Source organism: Haemorhous mexicanus, chromosome 1 (genome assembly GCF_027477595.1).
Source record: "Haemorhous mexicanus isolate bHaeMex1 chromosome 1, bHaeMex1.pri, whole genome shotgun sequence".
NCBI lineage: Eukaryota > Metazoa > Chordata > Aves > Passeriformes > Fringillidae > Haemorhous > Haemorhous mexicanus.
Window position 1 is genome coordinate 33,874,765 of NC_082341.1, and position 13,079 is coordinate 33,887,843.

The 13,079-nt window shown below is 50.9% G+C and overlaps 1 protein-coding gene across 1 annotated transcript; it reads left to right on the plus strand.

The window, feature by feature from the left end:
- The first annotated feature begins 7,528 nt into the window (after positions 1 to 7,528).
- Positions 7,529 to 12,821, plus strand: EVX1 (even-skipped homeobox 1). The gene is made up of 3 exons (XM_059855085.1): positions 7,529 to 8,376; positions 9,862 to 10,112; positions 10,833 to 12,821. The coding sequence occupies exons 1-3, from the start codon at positions 7,947 to 7,949 to the stop codon at positions 11,361 to 11,363; spliced, it is 1,212 nt and encodes a 403-aa protein (XP_059711068.1). The 5' UTR covers positions 7,529 to 7,946; the 3' UTR covers positions 11,364 to 12,821.
- The last annotated feature ends 258 nt before the right edge of the window (positions 12,822 to 13,079 follow it).

Here is a 13,079-nt window from a genome sequence, read left to right on the forward strand (position 1 = left end):
GAAAAAAAAAAAAAAAAAAAGGAAAAAGCCGGAGGCCAGAGAGAGGGCGAGCGGTCTGGCTTGTCTCCTTTCATCTCTGCGGCCCATCAGCAGTGGGGGGCGCAAGAAGACAGCAGTTAGTGTAGGGCCGCGGTGATCACAGCCAGGGACCGCCGTCTGGGAGGGTGGGAGGGAGGGGAGATGCCGCGACTGGCGTTGCGAGGAGGACGGATGCGGCCGGCGGCGAGGGCGGGAACGGGAGGCCGTGCGCAGGTCTGAGCCTGCCGGGAAGGGCAGGGACGCCTCCTCCCCCGAACCCCCCTGCCCCGGGGCTGTGTCGTGTCCCCTTCTCGTCTTCTTTGTCGGTGAGACTTGCCTAGGACTTCGGGATCAGCTCCTAAAGGAGCGTGCAACAAGCCGGCAGGGCGGCCAGGCAGCGCAGGGGAAGCCCCGGAGTGAGCAAGCAGCTGGCCCCGTGTGCGTGCCATGGCTACCTGCTCCAGCCTCCACCGCGCTTACTCCGTGCCCTACTGCTGTCCTGCATGACAAACAAGCTCCTGCCTTTCTCTGCTAGGGCTTCCCAGTACGCGCTCTCTTCCTCTTTTGGGGACAGCTGAGCCTGGACACTTGGGCTTGGCTTCTAACGTTATCTTTTCTCACGCCAGTTCTCAGGCAACACAACAGGCAATCACACGAACATGGCCAGATTTTTGTCTCCACGCAATATCTATATGCCCCCTATTCCCAGCAGAATGGTGATGTTCTGCCAGCCTCCCTGCGGCTGCAGTGCCTTTTTCCACTGACCAGCACGCCCACCCTGCCTGCCGGGCATCCCGTGCGATCACGCGGGGACAAATCCATCACACTGAGCTCCCGTGCGGGCAGCAATTTTCTCTGCGATTCTGAAAGCAACATGGTCAAGGTCGGGCCCACCTCGGGATCCGTATGAGGAAAGATTTTACCTCCTTCTGCTCAGCCTTGCAAGCAGGAGGCCTGAAAGACAAACCCTCCTAGGCAAAGAGTGTAAAAACCCCCCGGCACTGTGCCTCTGTGCCCGGGCATAGGGAGGACAGGCGAGGTGACATTCGGCATTGCTGCTACATGCGTATCAAGGGGTTAATGCTGTTCTGTTACAGCGGTGGGTAACTCAGGTTTCTTCATTGCCCTCTTAATCCTTTCACCGTTTCTGGTCCTCAATGACCAAAAAGCTCAGCTGAAATACTTATTGGAAACTATTGATACTGATAAATGGGATCAGAAATTAGTCAGTAGTCAGCAAAATTTCTGTGTTCTTCTTTAATATGCCTCAAGAAATAGGGGGGGAGGGATCATAAATGTTCTGCTTTCAAGTATTTTATTTGCTTCGATGTAAGTTTTTTAGACAAACTCAGAATTTCCTACATGTTCCTGGGATGAACTCTCAGGCAGAAGCCCACGACATTCTGTGAAAGTTTTCTACATCTCTGCTTTTGCCCTGATTCCTCTCTCACGTGACACGCACGGTGTGCCCAGAGCTGTGCTTTGAGAGCCCAGAGAGGAACAACGGGCCAAAGGATAAGGATCTCCATCAGCACAGCTCATCGAGGTCACTGGCTTTTCTCGGCGCACATTGACTGCTGCTCCATGCTCACCTTGTCTCTGTCCTTGTCCAGAGGATCGTGGATTTCACAGGTGGGGGATGGACAGAAAGCAATCAGGCGCCGGGGATCCAGTACCCAGAGTGCAAACCTGGGCATTTCCCTCAGGTAGTGGTGCTGAAGCACTTGGCCATTGCTCAGAGAGTCAGGGTGGAGATTTTGTTACTGTGGAACAAATCCAGCCTGTGCATTCACATTCTCATCCTGGGGGCCATGCACAGAGGTACAAGCCAAAAAAATAAACTAGGTGGCCAGGCCTGCTGTTAAGGGTACACTGTGAGAACAGATGATGCCATCTCAGTTTGGCTAGCTGTAGATGAAATTTTTTGAAAGTGTGACTGGAAGTTAAGAGGCTATCATTCCACTCTTCATTGTTAAAACTACGTAAAATTTTCATTCAGCATGCCTGTTTGAGGTTTTGTATGTGTTTCTTTTGGGGCGAGTTTGAATGAGACAGTGATGTCCAGTAGTTGAACTAGCATTTTGCATCAGTGCAACTGCTATTTTTTAGTGAGGAGTGAGAGAATTTCCATTGAGATGCCTGCTCTACATGGCTGGGGTTTCCTTTTCCTTTCCTCCCCCCTTCCCTTGCCCCTACCTCTTCCCCCTTTCCTTCCCTTTTCCCTTCCCCTTCTCTTTATACTCCCTTTCCATTCCTTCCCTTTCTTTTTGGTTCTTCTTTTTTTCCTTTTCATTTGTTTGTCTTGCATACGGCTTTCTGTTCCTTGTCATTCCAAACAGTCTCATGATGTGTGTAAAGAGAAAACAAGAGGCAACACGCCTGTTCCCATGGGGTCAAATCTATTCCTTTTCAAATCTAGGAGGAAATCACCCTTTCATTACAAGAGGCACACTCTTGGGTCTCTGGAGTAAGATACCTTCCTCTGGCATCTCCCTAGTGGCGGGAGGCCCCAGCAGAACCTGCACCCCTTGAACACCCTTATCTCCAAAGGAACTTTCCTCAGGGATTTCTCACACCCTCCCCAGGGATGAAAAGGGTCCCCAAGATCCAGTATACGAGCTAGGACTTTTTCAATCATTTTCTCTTGGCAGAATTTCCACCTCTTAGCGTCAGTCTCCAATGCTCTGAACCACACCTATGCCCCGCTCTGCACTTGTTCATGAGGGTCTGTATAAAAACATCTTAATCACAGTAAAACTACCAGGGTTTGGCCTGTCTGGAGCAGAACCAGGCCTAGAGCTGGGAAGCGACAGGGCTGCAAGAGGGCGCAGAGAGCCCCTGGCTCTGGCCATGCGCCGCTTCCTCACAGCAGACACAGTGCGCTGCAAACGCCCCTCGTTTTTCAACCATTTCCTTCTGGGAAGGGCCCGGAGACCGTCCCTACGGGACATTGCCGCCTACCCGGGGGCGACAAAGGGAGGAATAGCTGGGTGTATCCGGAGGTGGGATACCGGCCCCTTGACAGGAGGGATCCCGGCAGGCAGCACCGCTCCTCTCGGCCCCTTCTGGGCCTCCAGTTTGTTTTAATAAAGCAGGACACCAAAATACTAAATGCGATGAAAGAATGTGTGTTCGCCTCTGGCATTCCTGCGGTTTTCCCCTGATAATGCCACATCCCCCATTACGGCTTTTCCTAGGAGCAAACCCTGAAACTCCTCAGTGTTTCTGCAAAGATGCTTCGGCACACCAGGTCTCAGCGACGCCGTCATCCGCGGTGGGGAAATCGCGAAAAATTGCACAGCAGGAAGGGCTGCTAGCTCAGTTCTCGTTAAATCAAATCTTTAAGAAAAAAAGTCCAGTCACGAGAAGCACTGAAATACTGTCGATTTTCATTTACCTGTGCCTTCCTCCGAATTAAATTCACTCCATAAATACCTTTTTGTTTTCAAATCAGGGAGTTTGCCACGCAGATCATGTTTCTACTGCTCATTCTAACATTAAAAGACTGCCGCAGTTTTATGGCTCTCGACAAGTCTGGGGGAGATAGGAATTGAAATCGAAAGCCCAAACTCCTCACGATTTACTCACTGTCATCAGTAAAACAGCAGATTTAGTTTCCACGGTCAAACTTGTCCTGAATGTTCTATGAGAGGGAATCGTGCATTTTCCACCCCCTTCCCACTCCCTCTTCCCCTATGTTTTGGTCTAACAAAGTAAATATCTCCAAAACCTCATGCGGTGACAATGAGGCATTGCTTCAGACAGCCAACAGTTAAAAACAAAACCCCAAAAGAATCCATCCAGAACAGACAGATGCCCTCCGCAGAGGTGCCGGTATCCGGCATTCAGAGGTACAGGGAGGCAGAAATGTGTCCTGGATCGGATCCTGTAAATACCATTACATGCTTTCCTGGGCACATCCCACTCGCGGCTCTGTCCTCTCCCTCCTCAACGCCAGTTACGTGTTAAGTGTTGTCATTGTACCAGCTTGTCTTTACACACAAGAATAATGCGCCTATTATTCTCTTCTCTCCAAAGCTTCCACCTCTAATCATGTCGTAAAAAATAGCCTTAATAAAACAGTGATAATTACGCCATTATTGTTAACACTACCCATTAAAAATTTAAAAATAGGTTTTCTGGTTTGGTCACCCATTTCAAGTAGGTATCACTTTTTGCGGCTCTAAATCGTTCAGCGGTATGTCAAAATTTTCTTCCTTTTTTTGAAGACTAGACTTCAGGTTTTTTTTTAGAGAGAATGGTCGTGGGTTACCAGTCCTAACTGGACACTATCGGTCAAAAGTTATTGACACCCTGTTGACCGGCTAAGAAAAATAAATACCCCGCGGGGAAGGAGGGTGTGATGCGCCTTTTCTTCTGCAGGCTTAGCACTTTCAAGGAAAATGCCTGATTTATGAGCATATCACTCTGGCAATGTTTAATGTCCCCCTGTTACTTCCTCGTTTTGGGAAGGGGGTGTGTGCGTTTCGTTTGTTTTTCGTATACCGGGCTACATTTCAGACAGCATTAAGGAGGGATTCGGTGTCCTGATCCTGCCTTGGCCATGTATCAGCAAGGAGAGCTGCAAAATCGGAGAAATAAATAAGTTTGAAAAGTTTTGAGCAAGTTTATGGCATCTTGGCTGCGACCTAGCGAGAGAGAGAGTAGGTATTAAATCTCCGTCTGGAACGTGCAGGAAAAAAACCCACCCACACCCATAGGGACACACTTTCCAATCTGCCTGGAAATTAATCCCAAATGAGGGAGTCTCCTTCCAAATCGAGCATGACAGATCTGAGAGAAACACTAGACAGAAGGCAGTGCGCCGGACCCCGGATTCCCGGTGAGGCAAAACTCTGCGGCGGCAGGGAGCGGGACGAGGCTCCTCTCTGCAGCACCCCGTGTCACCGCCTCGCTGACGTGCGAGGGGCTCTTGCGGCGCTGTCTTTCCTGGGGGGTAGAAAAACAGACATTTTGAGAAGCCTTAACCAATCCAATCTAAATTGACCCCAAAACTTCCAGTACTCTTTTTTTTTTTTTTCCTTTTTTCCCCCGTTCTGAGATTCCACTCGGGCCTTTAACTTTCTGTGTTTACCATTGGCAAATGAAAGCATTTGTATGTGTGGGGGACGTCCGTCTGTCCGTGCGGGGGTGTTCAACACCCTGTGCTGCAGCGGGCTGCGTCAAGGCTTCCGTGGCAATGACCATCGTCTCGGGCTCAACAAAACCTTCGACTCGGGGTACAAGACGGGTGGCTTCTTGGTGGGAACGCATTAAGAATGGGGCGAGGAAGGAGGCAGCAGTGACTCGTAAACGAAGATGATAAAATTCCTGGGGATGGGCCAGCATAATCCACAGGAATCATCCCCGGGGCTCTGGTCTGGCAGAGAGAGGATTTCCCATTAACTTCCCCACAATCGTTTCCATCGCCCACTCTGGGAGCGCTCCCTTGCACTCGGAATTCAGATCCTGATTACTGTCTAATTTAGAAACAGACATGAATATCCCTCTTCTTACTACCACCAAACTCGTTGTGATGCGGAAATCCTCTCTGTCCGCCACAGATACCAGCCAGCTTCTTCCCACAGGGCTGCTTGGCCGAGCTAGGAAGGAGGCTGGAAGTGAGCTTTCTCGGGAAACTGGGGCTGCCGTGGGCCCAGGGGGAGGCTGAACCTCCCCACTCCCCGCAGAGGTGCCAAGAACACGAACACAGATTCCCTGCTTATTCCAACAAAGCGCAAAAGCGACGCCACCAGCCGTGGGAAGCGGCACCAGCGCGACACGGAAAGAGCGCTGCCCGAGCACCCCCGCCTCGCCTTGTCTGGCCTTGCCCCACAGCTCCGGTCCGCACCGCTCTGCTCAGCGGGATCAGCGCTGCTCTTGAGTGCTCTGCTCAGCACCGGCGACGGACTGCCTTATCCATCCATCCATCCATCCATCCATCCATCCATCCATCCATCCATCCATCCACCCACCCACCCACCCACACACCCACCCACCCGGACCTGGTCCTGCTTCCCCGACTCCACGCTCACACAGCCCGCAGAGCCGAGCCCGGCTGCGGCAGGGATGGGCGGCAGGTCTTCACAGGGCACACGTCGGTCAAGAGGCTGGCAGGGGAGAGAAGGGAAAAGGAATTTATCAATGAGTTTTCCATAGTTTTTCAAGCTTTGGAGCAGTGCAGGCTTCACAACGTGTGGTGAAAAGCAGCTCAGTCCAGAATGTGTTACGTGCATGATGTGCCTTTGCATGGAAAAATATGTGCGTGTATACACAGGGAGAAAAGGATAATGGTGGCTACAGCCCTGTAAAAACTAGTGGTTTATCACCCTGAAAACAGTATGCTTATTGCTAGGAGCACTCCTTAATCCATGCATCCAGCAGACCGGGAATCTTGTTTGCTTGTTTGTTTGTTTGTCTCTCTGCATCCTGCTCGCAGGGCTAGAGGGAAAATCACAGCATGTTTCCTATTGCGCTGCCTGTTTCCCACCGGAGCGACGTCACCTCAGATATGCCAGTAAATTCCTTACCGGGTTGGGATTGTAATTGGTTGAATGTTTTCTGTATCCTGACTAGCCAATAACACTCAGAGAAAAAAAAAAAATTAGAACAACCTAGTTACGACAGATGGCGAAAAATGACTTGACATTACACATGTGAGGCAATGTTAACTAAAGATGAGATCCTTACTGCATTCATTAGAAATATCATAATACGCCAAAAAGATTACACATGCCACTGTATTTATGGTACAAGGTCCCTTATTTTCAGACAAGTGCTGTCCAAATTGTTGCCCTTGTCATGTGTGTTTCAACAACATCTGCTAGCTAGCATAAGTTCTGGCCTTGATAACCTGCATTTTTCTGAGCCTGAATTACTCTTGGCAGACCCTCTTCTTCCATCCCCTCCCCACCCCCAAGCACTGAAAGTAGATAATAAATTGTGCAAAGCAATTAGTTTAAAATAATAAAGGAAAGGAGACATAAAACCCTGATAAAAGCGCAAGAATCGTGGAAAAATGGGAAAAGCAAAGGAAACAAATAAGAACAAACGATAAACGGCAGACAGCCGGACTAACTACAGTTACAAGTGAAATAGTTGTATCTTTTCATATGTAAAAAAGCAATAATATATAACCGCATTTCCAAATGGTAGACTAACATTTTAATCTCAGTAAACAGAAAGCAATGACAATTATACTGATAGGAACCGTTATTGACCCAGAGCAAGAAAACAAAGCTATTTTTACATCCAAATGTCAGCAGCGCATTTCTTTATCCTCAAGTTTGCAAAGGATTCTTAGAAGCCTTATATATGCAGTTAGGCGGAAGCTGATTGCCAGCAATAAATAATGCATCCAAGGAAGAGGCTTGAGTACGTATCTTCTCACTTCCAGGATGCAGCTAAGGATCGTCGCCTCAATTCTACATCAAGGTTGTGGCTTAAAGCAGTCAAAGGGCTATTTAATTGTCAGGCAAGGCTTCCCCCCGCGGAACTCTCTCCGCATGTTACAACATCTTTGCAGCTCCATATGCATCTCTTTTTCACACTTCCCTCTCCATTTCGGGCTCCTACACCTGGTGCATCACGCATTTAGCCCATTCGCTCCGGCTCTTCCTTTCATCTTCCCAATGGCAGACGTTTCTATTTATCCACTGGCAATCAATGTGTGGCGTCACCGGTGGTACTGTAATGACGACTGCACCATTGAGGATGACAGCTTAGAAAGAAGAGGGCAATGGTGATCCCTCCCAGAGCAGCATAGCAGAGTGGAGCGCTCGCATCACAAGGTCACCCTATCTCACCGCTGGCTCCTCTGCATTGGCAGGAGAGGGTTGCTGGGTTTATACAAGGCTAGGGCGGGAGCAGCAGGGAGGGGGGGAAGAGATCTGGGTTTTTTTTCCTCCCCTCCCTCAAGCAAAGCCACAATGGAAACCAGGAAGGAGATGGTGATGTTTCTGGAGGGGACTACTCTTGGCGCTCTAGTTGGCAAGAGGGCGCCTAATTTGTCCGAAGCAGTGGGGAGCCCCGCTGCGGAGCCGCAGGAGAAGATGATCCATCGGAACTGCATCAGCCCCAGACCTGGCCCCTTGTCCCGGGAGAGAGGAGGAGGAGGAGGTGGCGGAGGAGAAGACGAAGAGGAGGTGGAGGTGCTGCCAGGGACAGGGACGGTGCCGGAGAGCCGCTCGGCGGCGGCAGCACTGCTTTCGGCCGGACAGCAGCCCCCCGTCCCGGAGCTCCCCTCCAGCAAAGGGCAGCAGAGCAGCTCGGACACCGAGTCGGATTTCTATGAGGAAATCGAGGTGAGCTGCACCCCGGACTGCGCCACGGGGAGCGCCGAGTACCAGCACAGCAAAGGTACCCAACTCCTTCCCATGCCTCCAGCCCCACGTCCGCTTCGGGGCTGGGTGGCAGCACTGGTGGGGCGGGGGGGCTCCCGGAGGGGATTTTCCCCTCGCCAGTTGAGCGAGGGGCAAAGAAATTGGGTGTGTGTGTGTCTGCGCGTGTGTGATCTTTTTCCTGACTGACTGCTCACCTCCCCTGCCACCGGGAGACTTGTTTGGGAGTCAGAGGACACGACACCGGGCAGCCCCCGCGTCCCTGGAGGGGAGCCAGGCTTCCCATCGCGGATGCGTCAGATCTGCGGCTTGTCCCGTAGGATCTTTTTGGCCAGGACAACCACGCGCTCTCCTCTTCAATCTGCTCTATTTTATTTTTATTCTTCCCCATCGCCTAGACAGTGCATACTTCAGGAAATCCCTTACGATCCACCACACCGGCGGGGTTTTTTTTTGGTATGTGTGTGTGTGGGGGTAAGATCAAAAGGGTTTTCTGGCCAAGAGCTGTTTGTGGTTTTGCAGGGTGAAATGTGCCCGGGCGAGTGCGGAAGCGCCCATAAAGACTGTAAAATCTCTCGCCGACTCATGCCAGCCCCAAGTGCGGTAGTGAGGGCCTTGTTTGCAGGTTGGGTTAAAAAAAAAAAAAAAAAAAAAAAAGGGTCCAAATTACCTTGTCACTTCTATGTCTCGGTGGCGCCAGCTCGGAAATGGTCCCAATGAATTAATTGCCTTTGGTCTCGGGCACAATGAGGGAGAGTTGCATTTGAAAGCAAAGGCAGCGGGACAGGCCCCTTTTCCCCCTGCCCCCACTCCCCACTCCCTATTCCCACCTTCCCAGCCCGGCAAAGACGTCCCTACCCTGAAAACAACCCACTTCTCCCCCCTCCCTGTTCCTCAATCACTTCAAGAAGCCGGGAAGCGTAGAGATCGCTGTCTGTCCTCCCTCGCCCCTTAGAGGCTCGTTGAAAATATCCCATCCTGTCCTTTGGAGGCTGAGCGGAGATCCCTAAGGCCTCACCTTCCCCTCAGAGAGAACAGTCCCTGTCTGCTGGCTGTTCCACTCCTGGGTCCTTGCTGGCCTGGAGGAAGGAGCAGCGGAGCCGTGCTACATGGATGGCGGGCACACCTGCCTTTTCCGGGCACTCAGGGTCGGGGGATGCTGCCGCGCTCCGGTTTCCCGGTGCGGGAAGTGAGTGGGAGGCTCAGCAAGCAGACACCGCCATTGCGGAGGGTGTATGTCGGGGAGGGCGGGGGAGAGGTAACCTCCCAGACAGAGTGAATAAGCCCCTCTCAAACCCTCAGGCGGTGTTTCATCCCCTTGCTCTCTGCCCTCCTCCCCGGTCCTTCTTGGATGTCAGTACCCCAATACCCTCAGTACACCGGGTTAGGCGCGTAAACGCGAAATGGGGTGGAATAGTGGGTTCGCTGGGGAGGCGGACGGCGAGCATCCCTGCGTGCCCGGCCGCCTCCGAGCGTTTGTCGTTGCTCCGGGCTCCCCACGCAGGGCCGTGCTCCGAGACGTTGGCCGGCAGCCCCAGCGGCGGGGGGGATCACCCCAAGGGCAGCGGAGGCAGCGGAGGCTCCCAGGGCTCGCTGGCCTGCAGCGCCAGCGACCAGATGCGCCGCTACCGCACCGCCTTCACCCGCGAGCAGATCGCCCGGCTGGAGAAGGAGTTTTACCGGGAGAATTACGTGTCCAGGCCCCGGAGATGTGAGCTGGCGGCTGCTCTAAATCTGCCAGAAACCACCATCAAGGTACACGCAGCTCGGACATGTTTCCAATTAGCACGATATAAATCTGTATGGCCAAACTTCCTTGCAAAACTCGGGAAAGCACTTCGCCAGCATAACCCTCCCTCTCAGCTCCCCCCGCCTCCCGCCCCTTTCCTGGCCCTGCCCGCACCCTGTAGCAATGCGGGAGATGGGACACGGCTCCCGGAGCCATCCCGGCCAGCGCCGCTAATCTGCCCTCTCCCTAGCAGATTATTTTTAATCCTCCCTTCTGTTCAGTCCAAATCTCTCTCTGCTCTTGGGGGAGGGAAGAGAAAGGCAGTAGCAGATCTTGTTTCGATCTCGCTTTGCTTTGCCTTTTCCAAAACATTTGCACATGAAAATAAACCCCATAGCAACAATCCCAGGTAGTTCTGGATGCGAAAGGGCAGCCATGAGGCAGAGCCGCCCGACTGGCCGGAACCCAGGGACAGGGGGTGAGCAGGACAAGCCCTAACAAGCAAAGAGGAAAACAAGCACCCTGAAAGGGCTGCTTCTCTGGGTCTCCCTGTAGATTTTTTATAGGGGCTTAACTGATCCCTCTGTACGTGATGACAAGTCCCTCTAGGAGGGAAAGCTGGCGCCGGTCTCCGCTCTCCGGCAGACCCACGTCCGCCGCACCGCCCTGGGAGTAGGGCCGGGGCCGGCGGCCAGGCGGAGAGCGGCGGCGGCGGGTGACGGCTCTCGCCTCTCCTCTGTCCGCAGGTTTGGTTCCAGAACCGCAGGATGAAGGACAAGCGGCAGCGCCTGGCCATGACCTGGCCTCATCCGGCCGACCCGGCGTTTTATACGTACATGATGAGCCACGCGGCAGCTACCGGGAACCTGCCGTATCCATTCCCGTCCCACCTGCCCTTGCCCTACTACTCCCACATGGGCATCGGCGCCACATCGGCCTCTGCCGCCACTCCCTTCAGTACCCCCCTGAGGCCTCTGGATACCTTCAGGGTCCTCTCCCACCCGTACCCGAGACCTGAACTGCTGTGCGCCTTCAGACATCCCTCTCTCTACCCTGCCCCAACTCATGGACTCAGCAGCGCCGGGGGCAGTCCCTGCTCCTGCCTGGCATGCCACAGCGGCCAGTCCAACGGGCTGGCGCAGAGACCCTCCGGATCAGACTTTACCTGTTCGGCCACAACCAGGACTGACTCCTTTCTCACTTTCACGCCCTCTGTGCTGAGCAAAGCCACCTCAGTTTCCATGGACCAGAGAGAAGAAGTACCTTTAACGAGATAAACCTTTGTCTCAGGGTTATTAGCTACTCATCCCTTTCCCGGACTTCTCTTCGAGTTAATGTACCTACAGCCCATGTTTATTTAATCGTGTTCTCTCCTCAGCTGCGGACACCCACAGGAAAAAAAAAAAAAAAGGAAAAAAAAAAGAAGAAAAGAGACTAAAAATAGCTCAGTCTTAAAAGGATTTACATTCCAAGGGGGGAAAAATAAAAGAAAGAAGAAGGGAAGAATTACTAGTGATTTATCTCTGAGAAGGAATTTAGGCACGAAGGAGGAAGAAAATCAACTCGAATGAAATATGGTCCAGCCAGACACATACAGAAATGTGCTGGGACTTTCTATTCCGTGGATAGACTTCTTCCCCAGGGCTGGGGGTTCTGCGGATCACGACAAACCTTATGCACAAATCTATGAGACGGAGAAGGAAAATCTGAAATACTTGAAAGAAACACTATCTTGATAACGAAATGGCTTGTGCGCATGAAGAAAGCAAAGATGTAATCCCTCAGTGTTCAGAAAATAAAAACAACAAGCAACAAAAACAAACCCCAAAAGGTTTCCGGTTTGCAACTCGGCAGTATTATCCAGTTGTCTCTATGGAAAATAACAATGCTTTACCATAAGGAAAACCTGTCATTCTGTACATTACTTAAGTAGTTTAATTGCATTCTTTACCCTCCCTTGTCTCGTCCTTCACTGTGAGCAGAAATACAGCATTTCATTTCCTCTTTCATTCCAAATTTTATTTTTAAGAGGCAGACTGGAACTGGCAGGGGAAAAATACGAGCTCCTGCCTCTTTATGGGTCAGAGCTATTTGTCCTTTAAATAACAATGTCCTATTATCAGTCGCTGAAATGTGCACACACTGACGAAATTAGCAAGTGATGTATATGTAAAGAGGGTTTTTGAATATCGAATGTACAATGCTCCGCGAGCAAAGACCCCGTGCCAAACGCTAACAAGCCGCCAAGGGAAGAGATTAGAGGTGACAGGGAGCACAACTCCTTCAGACAATCACCAGTCTGTAAATTGGAGCAAAGGCGATTTCCCTTCCTTTGTACTTCAGCCTTCAGTTCTCTCATTGCCTTTTCCTTGCCGCGTCTTCTCTTTATTATTTTTAAAATTTTATTTTTTAAGTAATTATTTCATTTGCCGGGTTTTGTGTTTCTTTCTCCATCCCTGATCTTTGTATTTGTGTGTGTCCTTCTCACTAGTCACTCTTCCTTCTTAAAGAGTATTTCTTTCACAAAGTCACCCACCCGTCTCCTATCCAGAAGGTATTTCGGAGGAAGGTAGCCTAATTGCTTTTGCTTGGATTTCTGTAACCCCGAATTAAAAAAACCCAAAAAAACAACAAAATGCGGGCACGGAGCTGGATAGTGGTTTCTTCCAAAACCGACATTATTTATCTCATTCTGTTTTAAAATAGCCCAAAAAATACACTGCCATAATTTGTTACCATGATGGAATAAAACTTAATAGCAACAAAAATAACAACACCAAAACCGATAATAACGACACATTTTAACAACATCTCACCCATATTGTTGTCGTGCTTGTTAAAAAAAAAAAAAAGTTAAAATGTTGCTTAAGACTAATTTCACAGTGCAGTTTCTAATAGTTACAGTTCAACAAGCAGGAAAATAAATGCTGGACAGAACAAAGACTTGTTGACACCTCTGTATCTACTTTGTACTAAATTGTTCAGAAGCCTCT

What these genes read in the sequence shown, in the direction of transcription:
- EVX1 (XM_059855085.1), top strand. Translation starts at nt 7,947, where the DNA reads ATGGAAACCAGGAAGGAGATGGTGATGTTTCTGGAGGGGACTACTCTT. An exon ending in CGAGTACCAGCACAGCAAAG is followed by an intron (nt 8,377 to 9,861) that starts GTACCCAACTCC and finishes CTCCCCACGCAG; the next exon opens with GGCCGTGCTCCGAGACGTTG. An exon ending in TGCCAGAAACCACCATCAAG is followed by an intron (nt 10,113 to 10,832) that starts GTACACGCAGCT and finishes CTCTGTCCGCAG; the next exon opens with GTTTGGTTCCAGAACCGCAG.